A 17,612-nucleotide genomic window follows, 5' to 3' on the forward strand; every position below is an offset into this window, starting at 1 on the left:
GTGTGTGTGTGTGTGTGTGTGTGTGTGTGTGTTGTTATCTTCAGGCGTTTCTCTATTTTCAGGCGTTTCTCTCTAACTGAAAGTGGACAGGCAGTTAGCTGTGTCACTTACTTCCCTGATTCTGTTGTAAAAAACCCCTTACTCATGCTTCAGACATGAGTGACCAGTTCAAGCCCGTCAGACTTCACGTCTGTTAAGTAGCATAAATTAACAGTATCTTATCTATAGTTTCCAGAACGACACTTATCTATGCAATCTATTCTTGCACAATTTTCCAAGAAGATGAAAAATACTACAAGTTGACTCAAAGCTGAATATTATAACTTTAAGAGCCAGGTTAATACTGATTCATGGTGCTGTAAATGAAACAGAGACAGTCATACTAAACTCTGTCATTATAAAAGCTAAATAATACTAACAGTAAATAAAACAACTGTAACTCCTGAAATCCAATCCTAACAGTATCAGCCAAGTTGCCTGTATATTCAGCTCAGAGCCAAGCACGTTGCCCAAGGATAGGCCTGAGCCTGTTTTGTTTCTATGGATAACCAAGTTATCCACATTAGACTGGTTACTGACAGTTACTGATATGTTGATCTCCTATAGACTACCTAACATGCAAAAATCTAAAACATAATAATAAGGGTCTACATACAAGTCATCAGTGGCTTAACTAACATCAATCTAAAACTAAAATAATCCTATTCCTTCTCATCCAGCCAAACTGGTTCTGGTTCAGTGACCGCAGTATTTACAATCATTCAGAGGCCAAACAGGTAGTATTTTCTCTTACCTGACAGTCTGTGGTGGGGATGCTAACAGCCAACAGCCCAGGTGGCATGGTTAGGAGTTGAGCATGGAAATTATTTCAACATAATCCAGTGTGTCTTTCAGTTCATGTTCCAGTGACAATAACTCCAGGTTGTTCAGAAGAGCAATAAAGACTGATACGAGTGACGACGAGCAGCAGCTAATAATATATATTTCGCGCACTTCTTCCGCTTCCAACCGCGGTTTCTTTACACATACTGTCATGGCTACTTTCTTTAGCATGTTAATCGTCTTCTTCAGTAGCTGCCACGTTTTTTATTTCACAACAAAGTCGAAATACTTAGAAAAGTCTACTCCTGGAGACACTTTACAGGCGCGAGCGCACACAAACTTGTTAATGGAAATGTCAAAGGTCAGCCCCGCCCACCCGGATTTCCCATTTAATGCAGGCTTATCTAAGTAGAGGATTTGTAATCCTTCCTCATAAATTAGTGGAAATAATAATGGTGTTAGGGGGCTGATATCCTAGTAACTCTAACTATGATTTATGTTTTGTGATATTTGTACCAGCTATACAGATTAATAATTACCTGTACATTTTTTTTCTTTTTCTTTTTTTTTTTTTTTTACTTTATTTAATCAGGATGGGTCCACTGAGATGCCACCTCTATATTTCGGGGATGCACACCTGGAAGCTGTCCAGTGCAACCACAGACTGCCCTGTGGCTGCTGGCCAGCTCCACTGTAGAAGTTGGGGTGGGGTATACAATGCTAACCCTGCTGGTCCAGAGATTGAACAGGCGATCTTCTGGTCACAAGCTCACTTCTCTGACCTTTAGGCCGTGGTAAAGATCAGAGAAACTACCACTGCCTATAGAATAAAGAAGTATAAGCTAAATAGCTGTGTATAAGCTAGAACCTTGAATAGACCCAAATGACTCGTGTTATGTGCTGGTTTTCAAGCCTAATGAAATATTGATTGTTAACACGAGTCTGCATACATGTGGTCTCACTCAGGTGATGTGGTGAGCAAAGAATGTTCACATAAACCACATTTTATCAGGGAATTCATCCAACTTTGGATAAACTGGTAAACATGGTTGGTGTGAATTCACATCCATCAAAAAATACAATTTCCTTTAGTCTCTCTCTTTCTTCAAATTAAGTCCAAATAAACACTCAACAGCAATTTAGATATGTATACAATATTTATTGACAATGTACTGATTTCCATAGGTTTTCATAGTAAAGACAGACACTGACCTTTACAGGATTAACCTTTAAGAAGGGTACAGCTCTGGGAATGTTCTCGTCAGTGGCACATACAAGGATTTTTCAAGATTGAAGGTGTTGAGATGGTAGGAAAGATTGATGCTGCTTGGCATGAAGTCCAGGGCAGCAGGAGGCTAAGGCTTCTTCTGTGAGTGTGCGCAAACATACACTATCACTAAGATGAGTCATATAGGCTTTTAGGTTGTCAGGCTCAACTGTCTGATGAAAACCTTATATTAAAAAAAAAAAACATAACTTTCAAGGAATGAAGCAAAAAGCCATTTTCAAGCAATTTACAACCATTTTAAACTTTACATGAGGGATTATATGAAAGGATTTCATAGCATAAATGTCACTAAGTTTTCCAAACCCCCAGAGGACAATGAAATAATTCTGTATAGTATAAATGTGAACATTGCCAAAATTGGATTTATAAGGTTTCGCCAAACAACAGTATTTGCATTTTTTTTTTTACACAGGAGTATAGAAGTATAAAAATATATTTTAAAAAAAGTGCTGTAAAGTACAAACACATGTTTACAAGTGTAGAACTTAGGAAGCAGGCCTTTCTTACCAGTTGCCTGTATGCTCTGGAAACATACACCCACTACGCACTTTCACACTCTGATACACAATGTCATTACATGTACAGTATTATTCTCAAGAATAATAATATATTTAGGTTGAGTAGTTTGAGATTTGCCTATGGCTGAAGTGCATTTAATACCTTAATGATATTTTTGATTTTAAGATTCTACCTATGCTGAAAAACTGTGTCAGTACTATTAATGAATACTGTGTATGGTTTAATGCAAGTTGTACTAAACAGTGAAAGGAAACTACACGCTAAACTTAGAAAGAAATATTTGAAACAAGCTCACTAAGGTAGTTTTCCTTACAGAAGTACAATTCTTGGGTTTGAAGTTGTAGTTTGTGTTTGTACTCTACTTACTAGTGTGAGCTGTGCTGACCTGAGATGGCAGAATTTTGGCTTCTAGCCTGTTTATCATCCTTTGCGTGTATATGTGTGTGTGTGTGTGTGGGGGGGGGGGTAATGGATTATGTCAGTGAGTGCCCTAACAAAGACAGAAGTACGAGTGTGTGTGTGTGTGTTTGTGTTTGAAAAGGTGGTGTATATTAAACTTTATTTAGCTGATCACTGGTGCTAGAAATTGTTTTACGTTTGCTGACACATTACAGCAAATACATGCTGCAGAAGAATATCAACTACATTCATAAATATGTGTTTTCATTTTGGCAAACCAAAGAAAGCTGCTTTGACAGACAGAGCAAACAGAAAGAAAAAGTGATTGACACTGTAAAATAAATTACACCAACTCGCATCAGCTTTTGCATTCTCTTAATGTTACAATATAAATGATATTGAAAAGGTTCTTTTTGTCTTTTTTGTAGAAAGCGCATACATGTAGGTATTTATTTACATGAATAATATGTTCCAATTAATGACTAATAATATACTATCTAATATATACATACTTATTTAAACATGTTTTTTTGGCATCTGATCCCAAATGTGAGTTCAGCTCATCCTCATCTATAGAAACATTTACAATGCCAATGATCAGTTTTTATAGAATTCAAAATCTATTTGGACCCCTTTATGTATATGGTTTTTAAACTTATTTACAAAAAATAATTTAAAAGAAAAATAAAATTAAAACAAGAAGGATGACAAGAATGTTACAGTAGCGGGAACTATCTAAAAACCCAAAAGATAACATTCTACTCATTATGTTTTCAACATGTAGATCATGATGATTAATTTTGATAAACACCAGTGAGGTGAAAGCCCAAGGTTCAAACTGTAGTCTAAGTTAGATGCATGCACATTATTCACAGTTTACATGTCAGTTATTGGGCAGTGCTTGTGAAAATGCATCATATAAATATTTATGATATCACGAGTATTTGCAAAATATTTGCAAAACCAATCAAAGATACATTTCTTTTTCAATCTAACATTTTAATTACTGTACATTTGTATCTATTGTTATCTGAAGTGACTTAAACACAGAAGTTAAATTAAACAATTCCAAGAGTGATGAAAACCAGAATATCAAGTACTCACTACTGTACAGAGCATGCAGTGAGACATAATTGCATGTGGCTATATGATCTGTCTGTGGTAGATCTTTCATGTTTCAGGTGAACTCAACAGTAGCATGTGAGACAGAGAAGACACAGGCTCTGGTTAATAGTTTTCATTTTAGTGATTTTTTTTTTTTTTTTTTTTAGACAAGATTTGGAGTTACCCCCATTTCCTTTCAGTGTTCACATAGCTGCAATTTCACATGCTGCGCAAGTTTTTGTCACTCACTGCAACTCTAACCAACTTTTTATGTTTGAACTCCCAGTGACAGTTTACATTTCACTCTTTGATGAATGATTTGGTGTTTATGCAGAGAGGAGGCCCGAACATCACAGTTCATTCATACACACAGTGTGGCAAATCTCTGGGGAGGAGGCTTCAACACTTGTGTATTCCAGCCTCAGTTGTATTTCCACAATTTAGCCTTGTTGTAACTAAAACATTGAGTGTACTCATAATCCTATTAATAGCGTTCTATTTAAAACAGGCCCCATAAGCACCACTTATTAGATAAACTATGGTACAGCCTCTATGGCTTTTAAGAACTTGTGTGCAAAATCTTTTTATAAAATCTACCTTGTGTACATAAAGTCAAATGCACAGCATTGTTAGTAAATAAACTGTTATTATACTGTATACTGATTTTGGATTTACCTATGTCCTTTACAGTAATCAACCCATTTTTAAATCTGGGAATAATGCACAATTATAATTATAATAATTGGCCTTGCGAGGCAGAGATGGGAAATAAACATTAGAAACTAAAAGAACAATCATCTGCATAAAAGTACTAATATTAAAATAATGGTGTCATAACCTGTTGATTGATGATTTTTGTGCATTCTGGTCTTTTTGTGGACCAGTAGAGACTTTTTAAGTTTGCTGCCTGTATTCTTCTTGAACCATGAAAAAAAAAATTGTTATAGCTAATAGTGTCTTTTCAGCAAAATATGCATTTAAGAAAGTCAGATTACAGCTGAAAAGGGAGTTTTGTAAATCATATTTTCACATTAGTAAATGCTATACAGGTGATATTTACAGGTGTTTAAAGACTAAACTACCTTCATCACATTCAATCAATCCCAAGGATAAACAGACTATGTATATAAGCTTTGGGATAAAATCCAATCTTAATATACAAGTAAAGTCAATTTGGCTAAAGACAGTTTATATGGCCCTTCTTGCATATTCTCTCTGTATTTTTACTCTCTTTCAACAGTTTGACAAAGTAGACAGAGCAGTGATGACAATCCAAATTGACTATATTACTTTAATGCTTCTAAACAATGTGCCATTTTTCACCATCAGCAGGCTTCGTGAATGGAATCTGAAATAAAACCTAGATGTTTTGAAAAGAGTTTAGCTGAAATTACATAATGCCATCTTATCAAAATAGTCTATTAGCAGAGAAATAAATTACTTTATATAGTGCTCACATTACATTATACTGTAAATTGTGAGCTTTAGGCCCTTTTTGTACTGGTATGAAATTTATTCTAATACTGAAACAACAGATTTTGTTTCTGTGACATACGTAATTGAACTCTGTTGATTTAAAACTTGCTTCTTACTTACTTTAAAGCTGTGTCAGTGAAAGCAAACCATTGTCAACGTGTGATTTGTATGTAGGTAACTGATTTTGGCTATGATTTATGTATACTGTGAATCATAATAAAGCCAAAAATATGAAAATATACAGTTTTAAAAAATAGTAAGATACATAATTCACGAAATCTGAAAAATGTTGTAGTGTCAGGCACCTTATGATTGTAATATATCTGTTTTCGATAATGTTTTCATATGGTATTCCAACTGCGGTATTCCAACTGTGGTATTCCAAGATACTGTATGATGGATCCAGTCCTGAATATATATTTCAGGATTGGAAATATTATTCAGTCCAGTGTTATAAGATCACATGAAGATTAAACAAACCAGACACAAACAAGACATGAACAACATATTTTGCCGTTACCCACACTGATGTCCTTCTTTTTAATTGACATAGTAAAGCCAGTAAACAATGTTGAAGAAGGAAAAAACTGTTGGGAAGATCATCCTCGACCATTTGTCAATAGAGTTTACATCAGTCAAGTCTGGGATGGTGATCTTTAGCTGTGAAGCGCGCCTCCGTAGACGGCTCTTCTTTTGAGTCATGTGCCGCTCGAGCGCATTTCGGCCAAAGTTGTGCCTGGTCAGCCCTGCTTTGCGATACTGTAGAGCTGAACTGTCATATGTGAGTATGGTATTTCGTGGGTCATTGAGACCCAGAGCCAGCTCTGAAACGCCCATGTCGTTCTTGATGTCCAAGGTGCCCAGAAGGATGTTTTCATGTGGGTCCATCTGCCCAAGGAATAGAGTCAGGTTTATCTAGTGTATTAAATAAGAAAACAGCATTGTTTTTTTTCTAAATCACATTTTTATTAAAGTGTTTTAACACCTTTCAGCTCATTGTTTTGGTTTTACTGAGCAACAAAGAGCTGACCGACAAAGTTAGTGACTACCTGGTAAGCACAATGAAACATGTAGAAGCTAGCTAAATATTTCCCTCAGGAGTCAGTAGAAACCAAACCAAAGCTAAAAGGAGAACTTACAGCATATTGTCCATGCAGACATAAACACAACTCCAAAATGCTATTGTTAAAAAAGGCAACTATTTGCTAATGCTACATCAGATTTATATCTATGGTGAAGATATGCCAATACTGTGTTTTAAATTTTAATAATTAATTAATAATTAATAATTTAAAATTAATACTGCAGTGTCAGTTAGTTTATATATGTTTGACATTTTTCAAATATGTTTTTGCATACCTTATTTTTTTGATCTCCAAGTCCAATTGCTGCATCATCAACAAAGATTGGCTCCCACATAGAATCATGACCATCAAGATCTCTTTGTTTCATTCGTGCGTACAGAGTATCATCTCTTCCAACGACATTACCCACCAGCCACTGCAAGCAAACATAATTGCCATGGTTACTTGAACAACTCAAATACAGTAGAAGCAGTTTGCCTTTGTGTAGGTAGGTATAAGTTGGGACTAATATACATTTCATAAAAATAATTAAATCCATGGGTTCACAATGAATTATGAGTAATTATTAGTTGTGGACATGAGCTACATAATTTTTAGTCTTGCACTTAAAAAGGTAACAAAGCACACTTTTATCAGAGGACTTTGAAGTACAGTTTACCCTCCTCTTGTGCCTTCACTTGATGTCATAGGTTATTAATGCAACTTTTTTCTGCTCAGTTTCAGCCAGTGTTTTGTACTGAAATGATATCAGCTTGTCCATGTGCATCCATGTTATGGTGGCCATTTTACTTCTCTGCTAGTAAGTGTTTGGTTCATTTCAGCTGGGAGCACAAAATGGGAAGGTGAACACAAGACAAAGAGCTAAGTAACTCAGAGGCCTCCTTTCCCTTTGTCTCTGCTGGCAATGTGTCACATTTGGATTTCAAACAAGGAGAGTACAAGCTTATTAGTCTGGATGTACTTGGCACACTGAAGGCAGGAAACATTAGGTCAGCCCTCCATTTGAAGTGGTGACATTTCTTTTCTTTGCTGGTAATTATTCTGTGCTCCTTTGACAGCTTTATGAATAATTAAATAAAATTTCAACTGCAAAGTAAAGAAAATATGTGGTGATGTAACTGTGGAGCAGAGAAACTGCTAGATGTGTATATGAAGATTTCTCTGCATAAGTGAAGCAGTATTTCTGAAAGAAAAAAAATCTGAATTTGGGTCAAATGTAATAGAAAATAAAATGCAAGTCTACAAACAACAAAGACAAGCTAAGGCATTCTTACCTTGTTTGGATCCATCCTCATCTTCTCATTGTTTGCTGTAGTTGCCTTCTCAGCTGCCTTTTTCTGACGCTGAGGGCCCCGTCCAAAGAAGATGTAATTTACCAAAGCGTACTCCAGCAAAGCCAGGAAGACAAATACAAAGCAGCCCATGAGGTACATGTCTATGGCCTTGACATAGGGGATTTTGGGAAGGGTTTCTCGTAGGTGGGTGTTAATGGTAGTCATGGTGAGCACCGTGGTAATACCTGGTAGAGAAAGACTGTATTTAGAATAATAAACACAATAAATAAAATGAAAATGTAGATCATGCTGACAAATTTCCTTCTATAAAACCAGATTCTTACATAATGTAATACCATGTCTAGTCTTGGAGAAGCCTGTCAAGGATCAGTGAAAGTGAGGGACTTTCCTCCATATCTTTAAACCATGCCCTGAAAGCAAAGCTAAAAGATGTGCACCTGAAGCAGGTGCAACAATTTGAAATTCAAATGTCAACCTTGGTCTTGTTCATTAGAGGAGAACTCCTGCCAAGAAAAGCTGGCAGAAGCCTAACCCAACAATCTAAAGGGATGAGGGTAGTTACTGTAAAACTGCTGTGTGGGGTTTGTGCTCATTATATGCAGCAAAGTAACTCTTACTAGTAGCAGTAATTTCATATTTTTGTCATTTTTTTGTTAAGCACTGGCTCATGAATGTATAGCGTATATTTCTGGTATTATCTATGTGCAAGAATCATAAATGGCATGAGAAGGCAGATTCTAAAGATCAAATATGGTTTTCAATGAAAGATTAAATATGTGTTTTTCAGCCCCTATAGTACTTGCAAATCTTATTACATGCAGCTGAACATTCTTCTTTGAAAGCACACACACCAAGATTATTTCAGGCAAGAGTAGTAAGTAGTACGTAAGTAGTAAGTAATAAGTAGTAAGAGTCTCAGTAAACAATGACTAAATCATTATAAAGCTGTCACAAAGCTGTCAGGTGACCACCACTCAAAATAAAATTCAGGCAATTTTCCCAAGCAGTTACTTCAAGAGCTTAACAATAACAACAAAGAATTTCTGTAGCACAGCGGCCATGTGAATCAACCATTACAGGTCCATGTTAATGCCTGAAACCAGGTCAAAGTAAAGTGGGATCTGAATTTAGTGTAGATTGGGGGGGTGACCGAACATTTCCCAACCCTGCTGACCCATCTCCATTATAGAGCATTACCTTTCTTTCATTAAATCCCACGCATGCCTTCCCCCTGGATCACTAAATACAGCTCAGTCGTCAATCAGTGAAATTGCCTTGTCGACTAAAGCGACAGAGAGGGTAGAAGGATGGATGAAGTGGTTGGATGGATGGAATTGGGTAGAAAGAAGACGGAACTTCAGATAAACACAGAGTAAGCTAGAAGGTTAATACAAACCTCACAGGCTACATCAATGTTACATAAATAGGATGACGGGAGGGGGAATTGTGACTTCCAGAACAGCACAGAGTCGCTTGAATCAGAGTGGAACCAAATCAGCCTGGTCATCCATCATACTGTATTACATCTGTGGGCTAAACCGACACCTGTTGTACTGGAATGAATATCTGAACCTGTTAACACCCACAGTGACTGTAAAAGAAACGGATCACAGTGTGGTTATGGATCAGTGCAGTAGTCATTTTCTGTAAGGTTCAAGTCTAGAACTAATAATGACACCAAACACAATGCTTCATAAATGAATTCATAAAATTATAAGTACATCTAAGATATGAAGAAAAGCTTCAAGAACTCCACAAAATTCAGTCTTGGCCCTTACAGTATGTACATTCAGTGTTTAGATTGGTGACAGATTTCCCCTTCTGAGCTAATGTAAAACATGATTTATAATTTATTTTTGCTCATTTAATCCCTTCCAGTGTTTCCTCAGCATGTCTCTACAGGTATTTGCTCTTCAAATTAATAATGTGACTGTAGGAAGGAGAAACTTCAGTACACAGTGTTGTCCTGAATTTCCCTGAAGTATCCACCCCTATTTTCATGTATCCTGTCTACGTCTGTATTGTATACATGTATAGCAGGCATCACCTAGAGCCACTCTGGCAGCAGAAGCGTCATAGTTGATCCAGAACGAGACCCAGGAGAGGATGGTGATAAGGATGGAAGGCATGTATGTCTGCAGGATGAAGTACCCAATGTTTCTCTTCAGCTTAAAGCTCAGGGACAGACGAGGGTAAGCACCTGCAGAGAGGGGAAGGGGGAAGATTATGCTTATGCTTATTTTAGACAGAATTGTCCTTTACAGTGTATATTTTGGGACATCCACAGACCTCAGCATAGGTTCAGATAGCAAGCCTTCCTACCCAAACAAGAAAGTTGGTCATTTGTCAAAAATCTATGATGAATTCTGACCTACCAGCCCTATGGTAAAAGTATGGTTAAATTGTTATCTCCGCTGAACTGAAGCATCAGCACTCTCCAGAATAATCTGTTCTCCACTGCCTGTGTTTTTGCACAATAGAGGTTTGATAGTTCGCCTGCGGAGGGTCTTTTTTTTTTTTGCCTATCTCTGCTGTATTATAAATAGGCCCAGAGCAGGATTTTGGTAAGGGTAAACTGTATCAACACTCTCACCTTTCTCCACAGAGAGCTGGATGTATTTTAGTTTAAATCACAGCTGGATGAGGAAATGTACCACAAGAACAGCTGGAATACAGTGCAGTTATAGTTTAAGTATGAACAATCTACCAGGCTCTGCTATGTCTGTTAGCTAACATGAGCATGAGCCACAGAGAGAATCAATGACTTATTCTATTAAAAAGTGAGGAAACACCTTAATGGGAGGGGCAACAAGGAATATTTATTAATCACAAGGACAATAGCAACATTGCTTGTCCTTGAGGTTTAACATATGACACTTTTCAGTTGATAAATGGCCACGCATTTGTGTCGATGTTTGCATTTCTGTGTGACACAGAGACGGGACCTTCCATATTGCGATAGACAGTTAGAGGGAATCCCCCACCTTTGTATAATGTATGCAAATCCAGCACACTGCAGTAACACACTTGGGTTCACTTAGCACACACATATATCAGTAAATATTATGTTAATAAGGTTTAATGGAATGTGTGATCCCTGCAGACAAAACAAGCTCTCATTGTTCTTACTGTATTAATGTTTTGCTGTTCAATACAGTAGCTACCATATTAACTGTATTCATCAAACAACCATGGTCCGGCTTACAATTACTCGATTACTTGACAAATTCATGAATATGCAGATACCATGGCACCTTTTGTCTCCCAGGACAGCACTTAATCTAGTTTTTCGTGCATTCAGTTACCATAAGCTACTTGTTTCTTTTATGACTGGTGTGATTCATGCATTTCAATCTGTTCATAATATTACCTGTGGAGAAGACAACATTCTTGGAGATGAGCTTATGATCCACAATGGAGAACTGGGGTAGCTCGATCTTGTCCACCCCGGTCACAGCATTGTCTCCTCCTCGCCAGTAGAACTCAATGTCGTCTGTAGTGTAACCATCTGAGATAGGGTGCAGATAAGAGGAGTTACTGAGGTGGTAGCTAATGGTCTGTATAGTATATGTTCATAGTGATGCCCCATACAGTCAACATGATTCGGTTTGCACCATAGCACACTATGCTGACAGCAGACACTGACTAAAAATATGTCATTTTCAACAGGAAAAAGATGACATATGGTATCCTGTATATATTGTATACTACATTTCTGTGTATGCATTACATTATGAATACATTTGCATGTTTGCTGCTACATACCAAATCCATTAATGTCAAAATTATTGTACTTGCTAATATATAGAGGGAAAGGTACTAACTAAATTGGACTAGACTAGTTTGAATGAATGAAAGTCATTGAATATCCTAATTGCACTGCACTGTTAATTACTCATAAATCTTTCTGCTTTGACACTTTTTCAAGTGCCATTATACATAGTTTATTCTATTATTATCATTATTTTATATTCACAATGATTAGCAACATTTCCGTGTAGATTCTCAATCATCCAGGTCATAGTAAGCTGAAAAAACTTAGAAAAATCAACTCGACTAGGTTCTTAGGTCGAAGATGTTTCACCTCTCATCCAAGAGGCTTCATCAGAAGTGATGAAGTCCAGTTGATTTTTCTAAGTTTTTTTTCAGCTATTCACAATGATCCACTTGTGTGCTCTTCACTCTTCTTGACCCCTCATCAACATGATGCAACCTTAGAAACACTCAGGACAAAGGATAAATTTTATTAACCAATTTTTGTTTAACCTTAATTCATGAGAACTCACACAGTTATACAGCTCATGCCGTGTACAAAGACATCGAGCAAGGCACATGCTGATGTCTTGGTACTGTATTCTTGGCAATAACTTAAATATTATAAAGCCCATTAAAACTATAAATGATGAAAAAGTCAAGTATACAATCTTCCATTTTGTAGCTTATTTATATTACTGAGAGTTGACTTTGTTTTGTCCCATGAGAAACAAAATGAATAACACCAAGAGCAAAAATGATTCAATAACTTGGCTTGGCTTCAATTTTAACACTAAAACCCAATAAATTCTGCAAAGGAATAAAAAGCAAGCTCGTTAATATTAATGTCAACCAAAGCTTTTGGTCTCGTTTTGGCCCAATCAGTGGAGAGAGGGACAGTGAAGATAAAAGCCTGAGTAACATGGTGCTCTGTAGTTATAGCTGAAGACAAGCACTGGCTTAAAAGGCAAGAAGTAGGAAATTTTTATTAGGCCATGAAACTTTACTCTTGCATAATCCACTACCCCCTGTCGGCTCTGGTGCAGTGGTCATGTCTGCTGACATGAGAGGAGAGAGAAGAGAGGAAGGAGATGAGGAGATGAGAAAAGGCACTAGACAGCTGGCGTTAGTGCATTTTTTTTAGAAGGGTGGCTCACCACTGAAAGTCTGCTACAACTACATGAAAGTAAATGAAAACAGCAATTTACAAAGCAATATACAAAAAGATACCTGTAGTGTGAACTTGTGTGCATGTGTCTAATACCCAGGATGGTTGAGAAGTGATGGAAAATCTTTGATAATGCAACACATTTCTGATGCTATGTTTTGGACATAGCAAGCTAGCAATGTTGGGGTATCTCAGAGTTCTGATGATTCTTCATGATGGGTGTATCGAAGTGTGAACTCGCTCAGCTGTGAGGGAGGAGGCCAAGACTTGCTGCCTCGAGACAAATAACTACAGTAAATATTTTAGTCTTACATTACATCATAAAACTGAAAGAGAAGAAAACATTCAATCTCTTTCAACTTGCATATGTAGCATGCCATGCCAGGTAACAGCAGGAGATTAAACAACAATCGTGAATGTTCTTTAGATACCCAACATGCAGCTTAATAATCATTTGATGGTTGCAACTTGTTAACACAGCATGTTTGTTACAATAGGGATTTGCAGGCATGTTTGTTGAGTTCGCCTGAGCGATTATTGCTAAATTTGATTGCACGTGTGGATGTTGACTTTGTGCTTGACTGTTACTTTACCAGTGTTGACAATGGGGAGATTTAGCAGCTAGAAAGTGAATTAACATGTTTGATTTACACGAGTATGTACAGTATGTGTGTTGTAAGGCAGTGATGACAGAGCTGGGCTGGATGATGAATGAAAGCATATTTAACACAATTTAGAGGGAACTCCCACCAGTACTGTTAATTGATTAGTGCATAAAATTGTGCCACACCTCCTTTCTTCTTTATTGTACCTCCACTGTGCTTATCTCCTTTTCTCCCTAGTTCTTTTCCAAATTGTTCTGATTTTATCTTCCTTTCTCCCACCACTTTTTCTTATTTGATTACACTCCTCTCCTTCTCCTGTTATTTCTCTGTTGTAACAGCTATTGTGTATCCATATATTTTACACTCTACCATCCCTCTTCTTCTCTCTCAGCATAGCCCTGCTCTCCTTAATTAATACACGTGTGACCTATTTAGTTGTTCTGAATTATTAAAGCAGCCTGCAGTGGCTACTTTCAACATCCTCACTTTTGACATCTCTTTTTCCTCTGGGCGAAAGTGGAGCTGGGTGCTTACTGTGTTCAAATACTCTGCCCTTTCTTCATTCTCATGAATAAAATATTTCCAAAACATTCATGTACAATATAGTTTGGGTAGTCATGTTTATCATCACCTCACACAAGAGGTGATGAATAATATCTCACAATGTATTCCAGAGGAAATAGCTGTAAGTAACTGAAGGAGAGATGGTACAGTGAGATTGTGTTCTATCCCCTCAGCTCCAGTAAAAAGCCTGGCAGCTGTATTTTGAACCAACTGCAGACGATTAAGTGCTTCTCTACTAAGTGCAGAGTACAAGGAAATTATATTAGTTGAGATGAGATGAAATAAAGGCAGGTCAGGGGCAGACAGAAATAATTTTGGATACATTTCTTAAATGGTAAAACCATGACTGAATAACCTCCGGAGGCTCCAAATTTAAATTTGAGTCAATATGTTCAGTCCCTCAGGATGAAAGCAAAATTTTTCCACTGATACGCCTTCTAACGGTTTACACCATACATCAAAATGGAAGCGAAATTCAGTTAAAATTTACAAGTCATTCTTCATAGAAAATAAACCCTTTCCACTGTAATGAGTTTTCCTTTTGCACCACAGGACACCAGAATATCAAAATTACTAATAATATATTTGCCTGGTAGCTTGCTTTGTACATTCATGACCCCAATGGACTGAAACTTTTGATTTTTACAAATTCATGACAAGCTTTTTATTATAAGCATAGTGCAGAAGAGTCGACATCATTGATATTTTGTTAGTTCTACCTAACATTTTTATAGTTTGTCTGTAATAAATTGTATAGGAATAGTTTGTGTTTGTCATGTGCAAGTGCCAAAACACAGCACTAACACCCATGCCTTGCTTTCATACTGAGGTTATGTTGCAGTGTCTGTCACAGATAGATCGTCCTCATTCCCATGCTGCATGAAATTACCTGAAAAGGGTAAAGACAGTGAAAGTGAGAAAAGAAATGGGAGAGAAAAGACACGATCTGCCATATATCACAGATGAGAGAGAGTAAATCTGTTAACTATGAAACGATGAAATGTAAAAAAAACGGAATTAGTGCTTTCATTCCTCAGTGGTATGAGATACAAACTCAAGCATTCAGTGTAAAAAAGAAAAGAAGAAAAATAATAAAATATATGGGTGCGACAATACATACTTTATGCTAGCACAAAGGCTTCTCTCTTGGTTTCCAAAGTCTGGGAGCACTGGCAGGCCAAAAATAAATGAAATTGTTCACGATAGCATCGGAGGAGATAGCACAACAATACTATAGCTATTTAACGGGAATTCTGGCATATCTCCCTGACCACATCTTACTCCAGGCCTTTTCATTAAGCTTATGAAATAATGTCTCAGCTGGTTTGTGTTACTGGGTAAAGTAGAATTTTGGAGGGAGATAAAACACTGGCTTTGATATTACTCTGGGCAAAATATAACTAGGGATAACAATGTTTTTATACTCCTAAATTGTACTCTCAAACATTGTATACCTCTAATAAAACTTTGAAAATAGCACAGTTTCTACAATGTAAAACATAACACACTTGTTACTCAGGCATAAAGTTTAAAGGCCATGTAAAAACACCAAAAACAATCACAAAAATCCTTTTATCCAGTTTTCTGCACATCTGTAATTAGAAAAGATGGCTTTTTATGCATACAGTGTTAACAAATCATGTCACAGAACAGCACCTTATAATCAAAACATGCCACAAGTCCCTAATGTATTCCTCGTAAATAGCAACATTGGCAATTTGTGATGCTGCACCACCAAACAAGCCTTTAAATTAGCCCAGGAAGCACACACGAAGTGTAGGGGAGTGTGTGTATAGCATGATAAATAGTGTCCACTGAAAACTAAGCCAACAGACAAAAACAACACACACATGCAAACACAAATGAGCATGTCAAATCAAACCCCTGAACAACCGTTGCCTCTAGCTGTACCCTGTGAGCTGAGAAGGCCTCACCACTCTTAAATATGTCTCCGATGAATTTTTGATTCCACGCAGTTCCAAGTGACTTCAAAGCTATTCCTGGTGTCCAATTAAAATATCTTCAAATTTTTGCGCAGCAAGCTTCAGCTGACTACATGCCTGGATAGGGACGGAACATCCGAAGAAAAGAGAAATATATAAGCCATGCAAGCCCAAGTGTATAAACCGTTCACACCCCAGAGGATGTGTGCAGCTTCCAAAAATGGGCTCTGATGGGCACAGATAGCAAGAGAGAGACAGAGAGTGGAAGTGGCTCTGTCCATATGATGTGGCTCGCTGGTGCAGAAAATATAACTATTAGCTGGTAGAGATGCTGTAATGAGATGATAGTTTCAATGTGAGTGCACGGCAGCTGCGTGAAATAACAGCCATAATGTCCCCTTCTCTCCCTGCTTGGTCTATACAGAGATAAACAGGAATGTGTTCATCTGTTTTAACATGTATATGTGTGAGGATGTGAGTGTATTGTTGGCTGCAAGTTTGTTCAGTTTCAGATGCCATTCTCTCTCACTGTCTCTCTGTGTGTATGTGTGTTTAAGCAGCTTACTGTAATTCCCACTTTTGCTGTCTACTAAAGAGCCACCTACTGTACACTGACACATATGCCAGAGCAGTTCATCAGGCCAAAAGTGTATCTGGGTAGAATTCAATGTTTAAGAGCGTAGTGTCCCTACTCTTGTTATGATTTACTGAAAAGGTACACAACTGCTGTATTTGTGAAGGCAATGTCACACCTTTTACTAGAATAAAAGTATGGCTACTGTACAGTACTATATATATTGTACATTATTACTGCATTAATATTATAGTGACCCAGAACATTAGCTGTTTTGAATAATGCAGGAAATTTGTTCTAAAATCTTGTGGGGCCTACGCATATGTTAGATGCTGAGCAGATAACAACAAAACAAATGCAGGGTGACAGGGCATGGCCTGGTATAAACCCAACCCTCATCCACTACTGCTGAACATGAGGCCGCGGTACTGTGGTATTACACCCATATTTATAAAGCCTCCTAATAAATTTATGCCAGTAACTATAGCGCATTTAAGTCCTTGGAGTAGTAACTGCATTACAGATTACAGTATTGTCTGCCCCGACCTCAGCTGTGTGGTTCACACCCCTCTTCAAGTCTAAACACAAGGTGACTCCTGTTCTGAAGGATCCACACCCACTGTGGTGCTGTGTACAGTTTTTCCGTTGCTCTGCTCGTGATATTGGAGTACTGTAGATCATCTGCTGAATCGGGGTTAGTGAAACCAGGTTTGCATCAGGCACCACTCAGTGGCTCAACTCCAGAGATATTAAGAGATGCTAGATCCATCAAACTCATGGAAAACAAGCCAACTTACGAAAATAGAGCTGAGTATGAAAGTATGACACTAGCAAATACGTGAAAGAAGCAAAGGCAGATGGCAGAAAGATGGAGAATACAGAGGGACAGAAACAAGTGGAGACCAGGATAATGAGAAAAAACAGTCACACTCAAGGATTTAAAGAGAAGAGCAAAGCTGCATAAAAATCAACCATGCACCCCATTGGTGGCAACGTTAGACCTACAACAACTGAGAT

The 17,612-nt window shown here is 37.4% G+C and overlaps 2 protein-coding genes across 2 annotated transcripts in view; both read right to left on the reverse strand.

The window, feature by feature from the left end:
• Positions 1–1,171, reverse strand: part of LOC109959979 (insulin-like) — a 47,095-nt gene extending 45,924 nt beyond the window's left edge. The window contains exon 1 of the mRNA XM_020599783.1: positions 794–1,171. The gene's annotated coding sequence lies outside the window, so the exon portion shown is untranslated. The remainder of the gene's footprint in view (positions 1–793) is intronic.
• Positions 1,172–4,277: 3,106 nt separating this feature from the next.
• Positions 4,278–17,612, reverse strand: part of gabrb2b (gamma-aminobutyric acid type A receptor subunit beta2b) — a 46,889-nt gene continuing 33,554 nt past the window's right edge. The window contains exons 6-10 of the mRNA XM_020599757.1: positions 11,359–11,496; positions 10,036–10,188; positions 7,968–8,212; positions 6,968–7,108; positions 4,278–6,496 (exon numbers count right to left, since the gene is read on the reverse strand). Of these exons, the coding sequence (XP_020455413.1) occupies positions 6,149–6,496; positions 6,968–7,108; positions 7,968–8,212; positions 10,036–10,188; positions 11,359–11,496 (1,025 nt within the window). The 3' untranslated portion in view covers positions 4,278–6,148. The remainder of the gene's footprint in view (positions 6,497–6,967; positions 7,109–7,967; positions 8,213–10,035; positions 10,189–11,358; positions 11,497–17,612) is intronic.

Source organism: Monopterus albus, unplaced genomic scaffold (genome assembly GCF_001952655.1).
Source record: "Monopterus albus unplaced genomic scaffold, M_albus_1.0 scaffold42.1, whole genome shotgun sequence".
Taxonomy (NCBI): domain Eukaryota; kingdom Metazoa; phylum Chordata; class Actinopteri; order Synbranchiformes; family Synbranchidae; genus Monopterus; species Monopterus albus.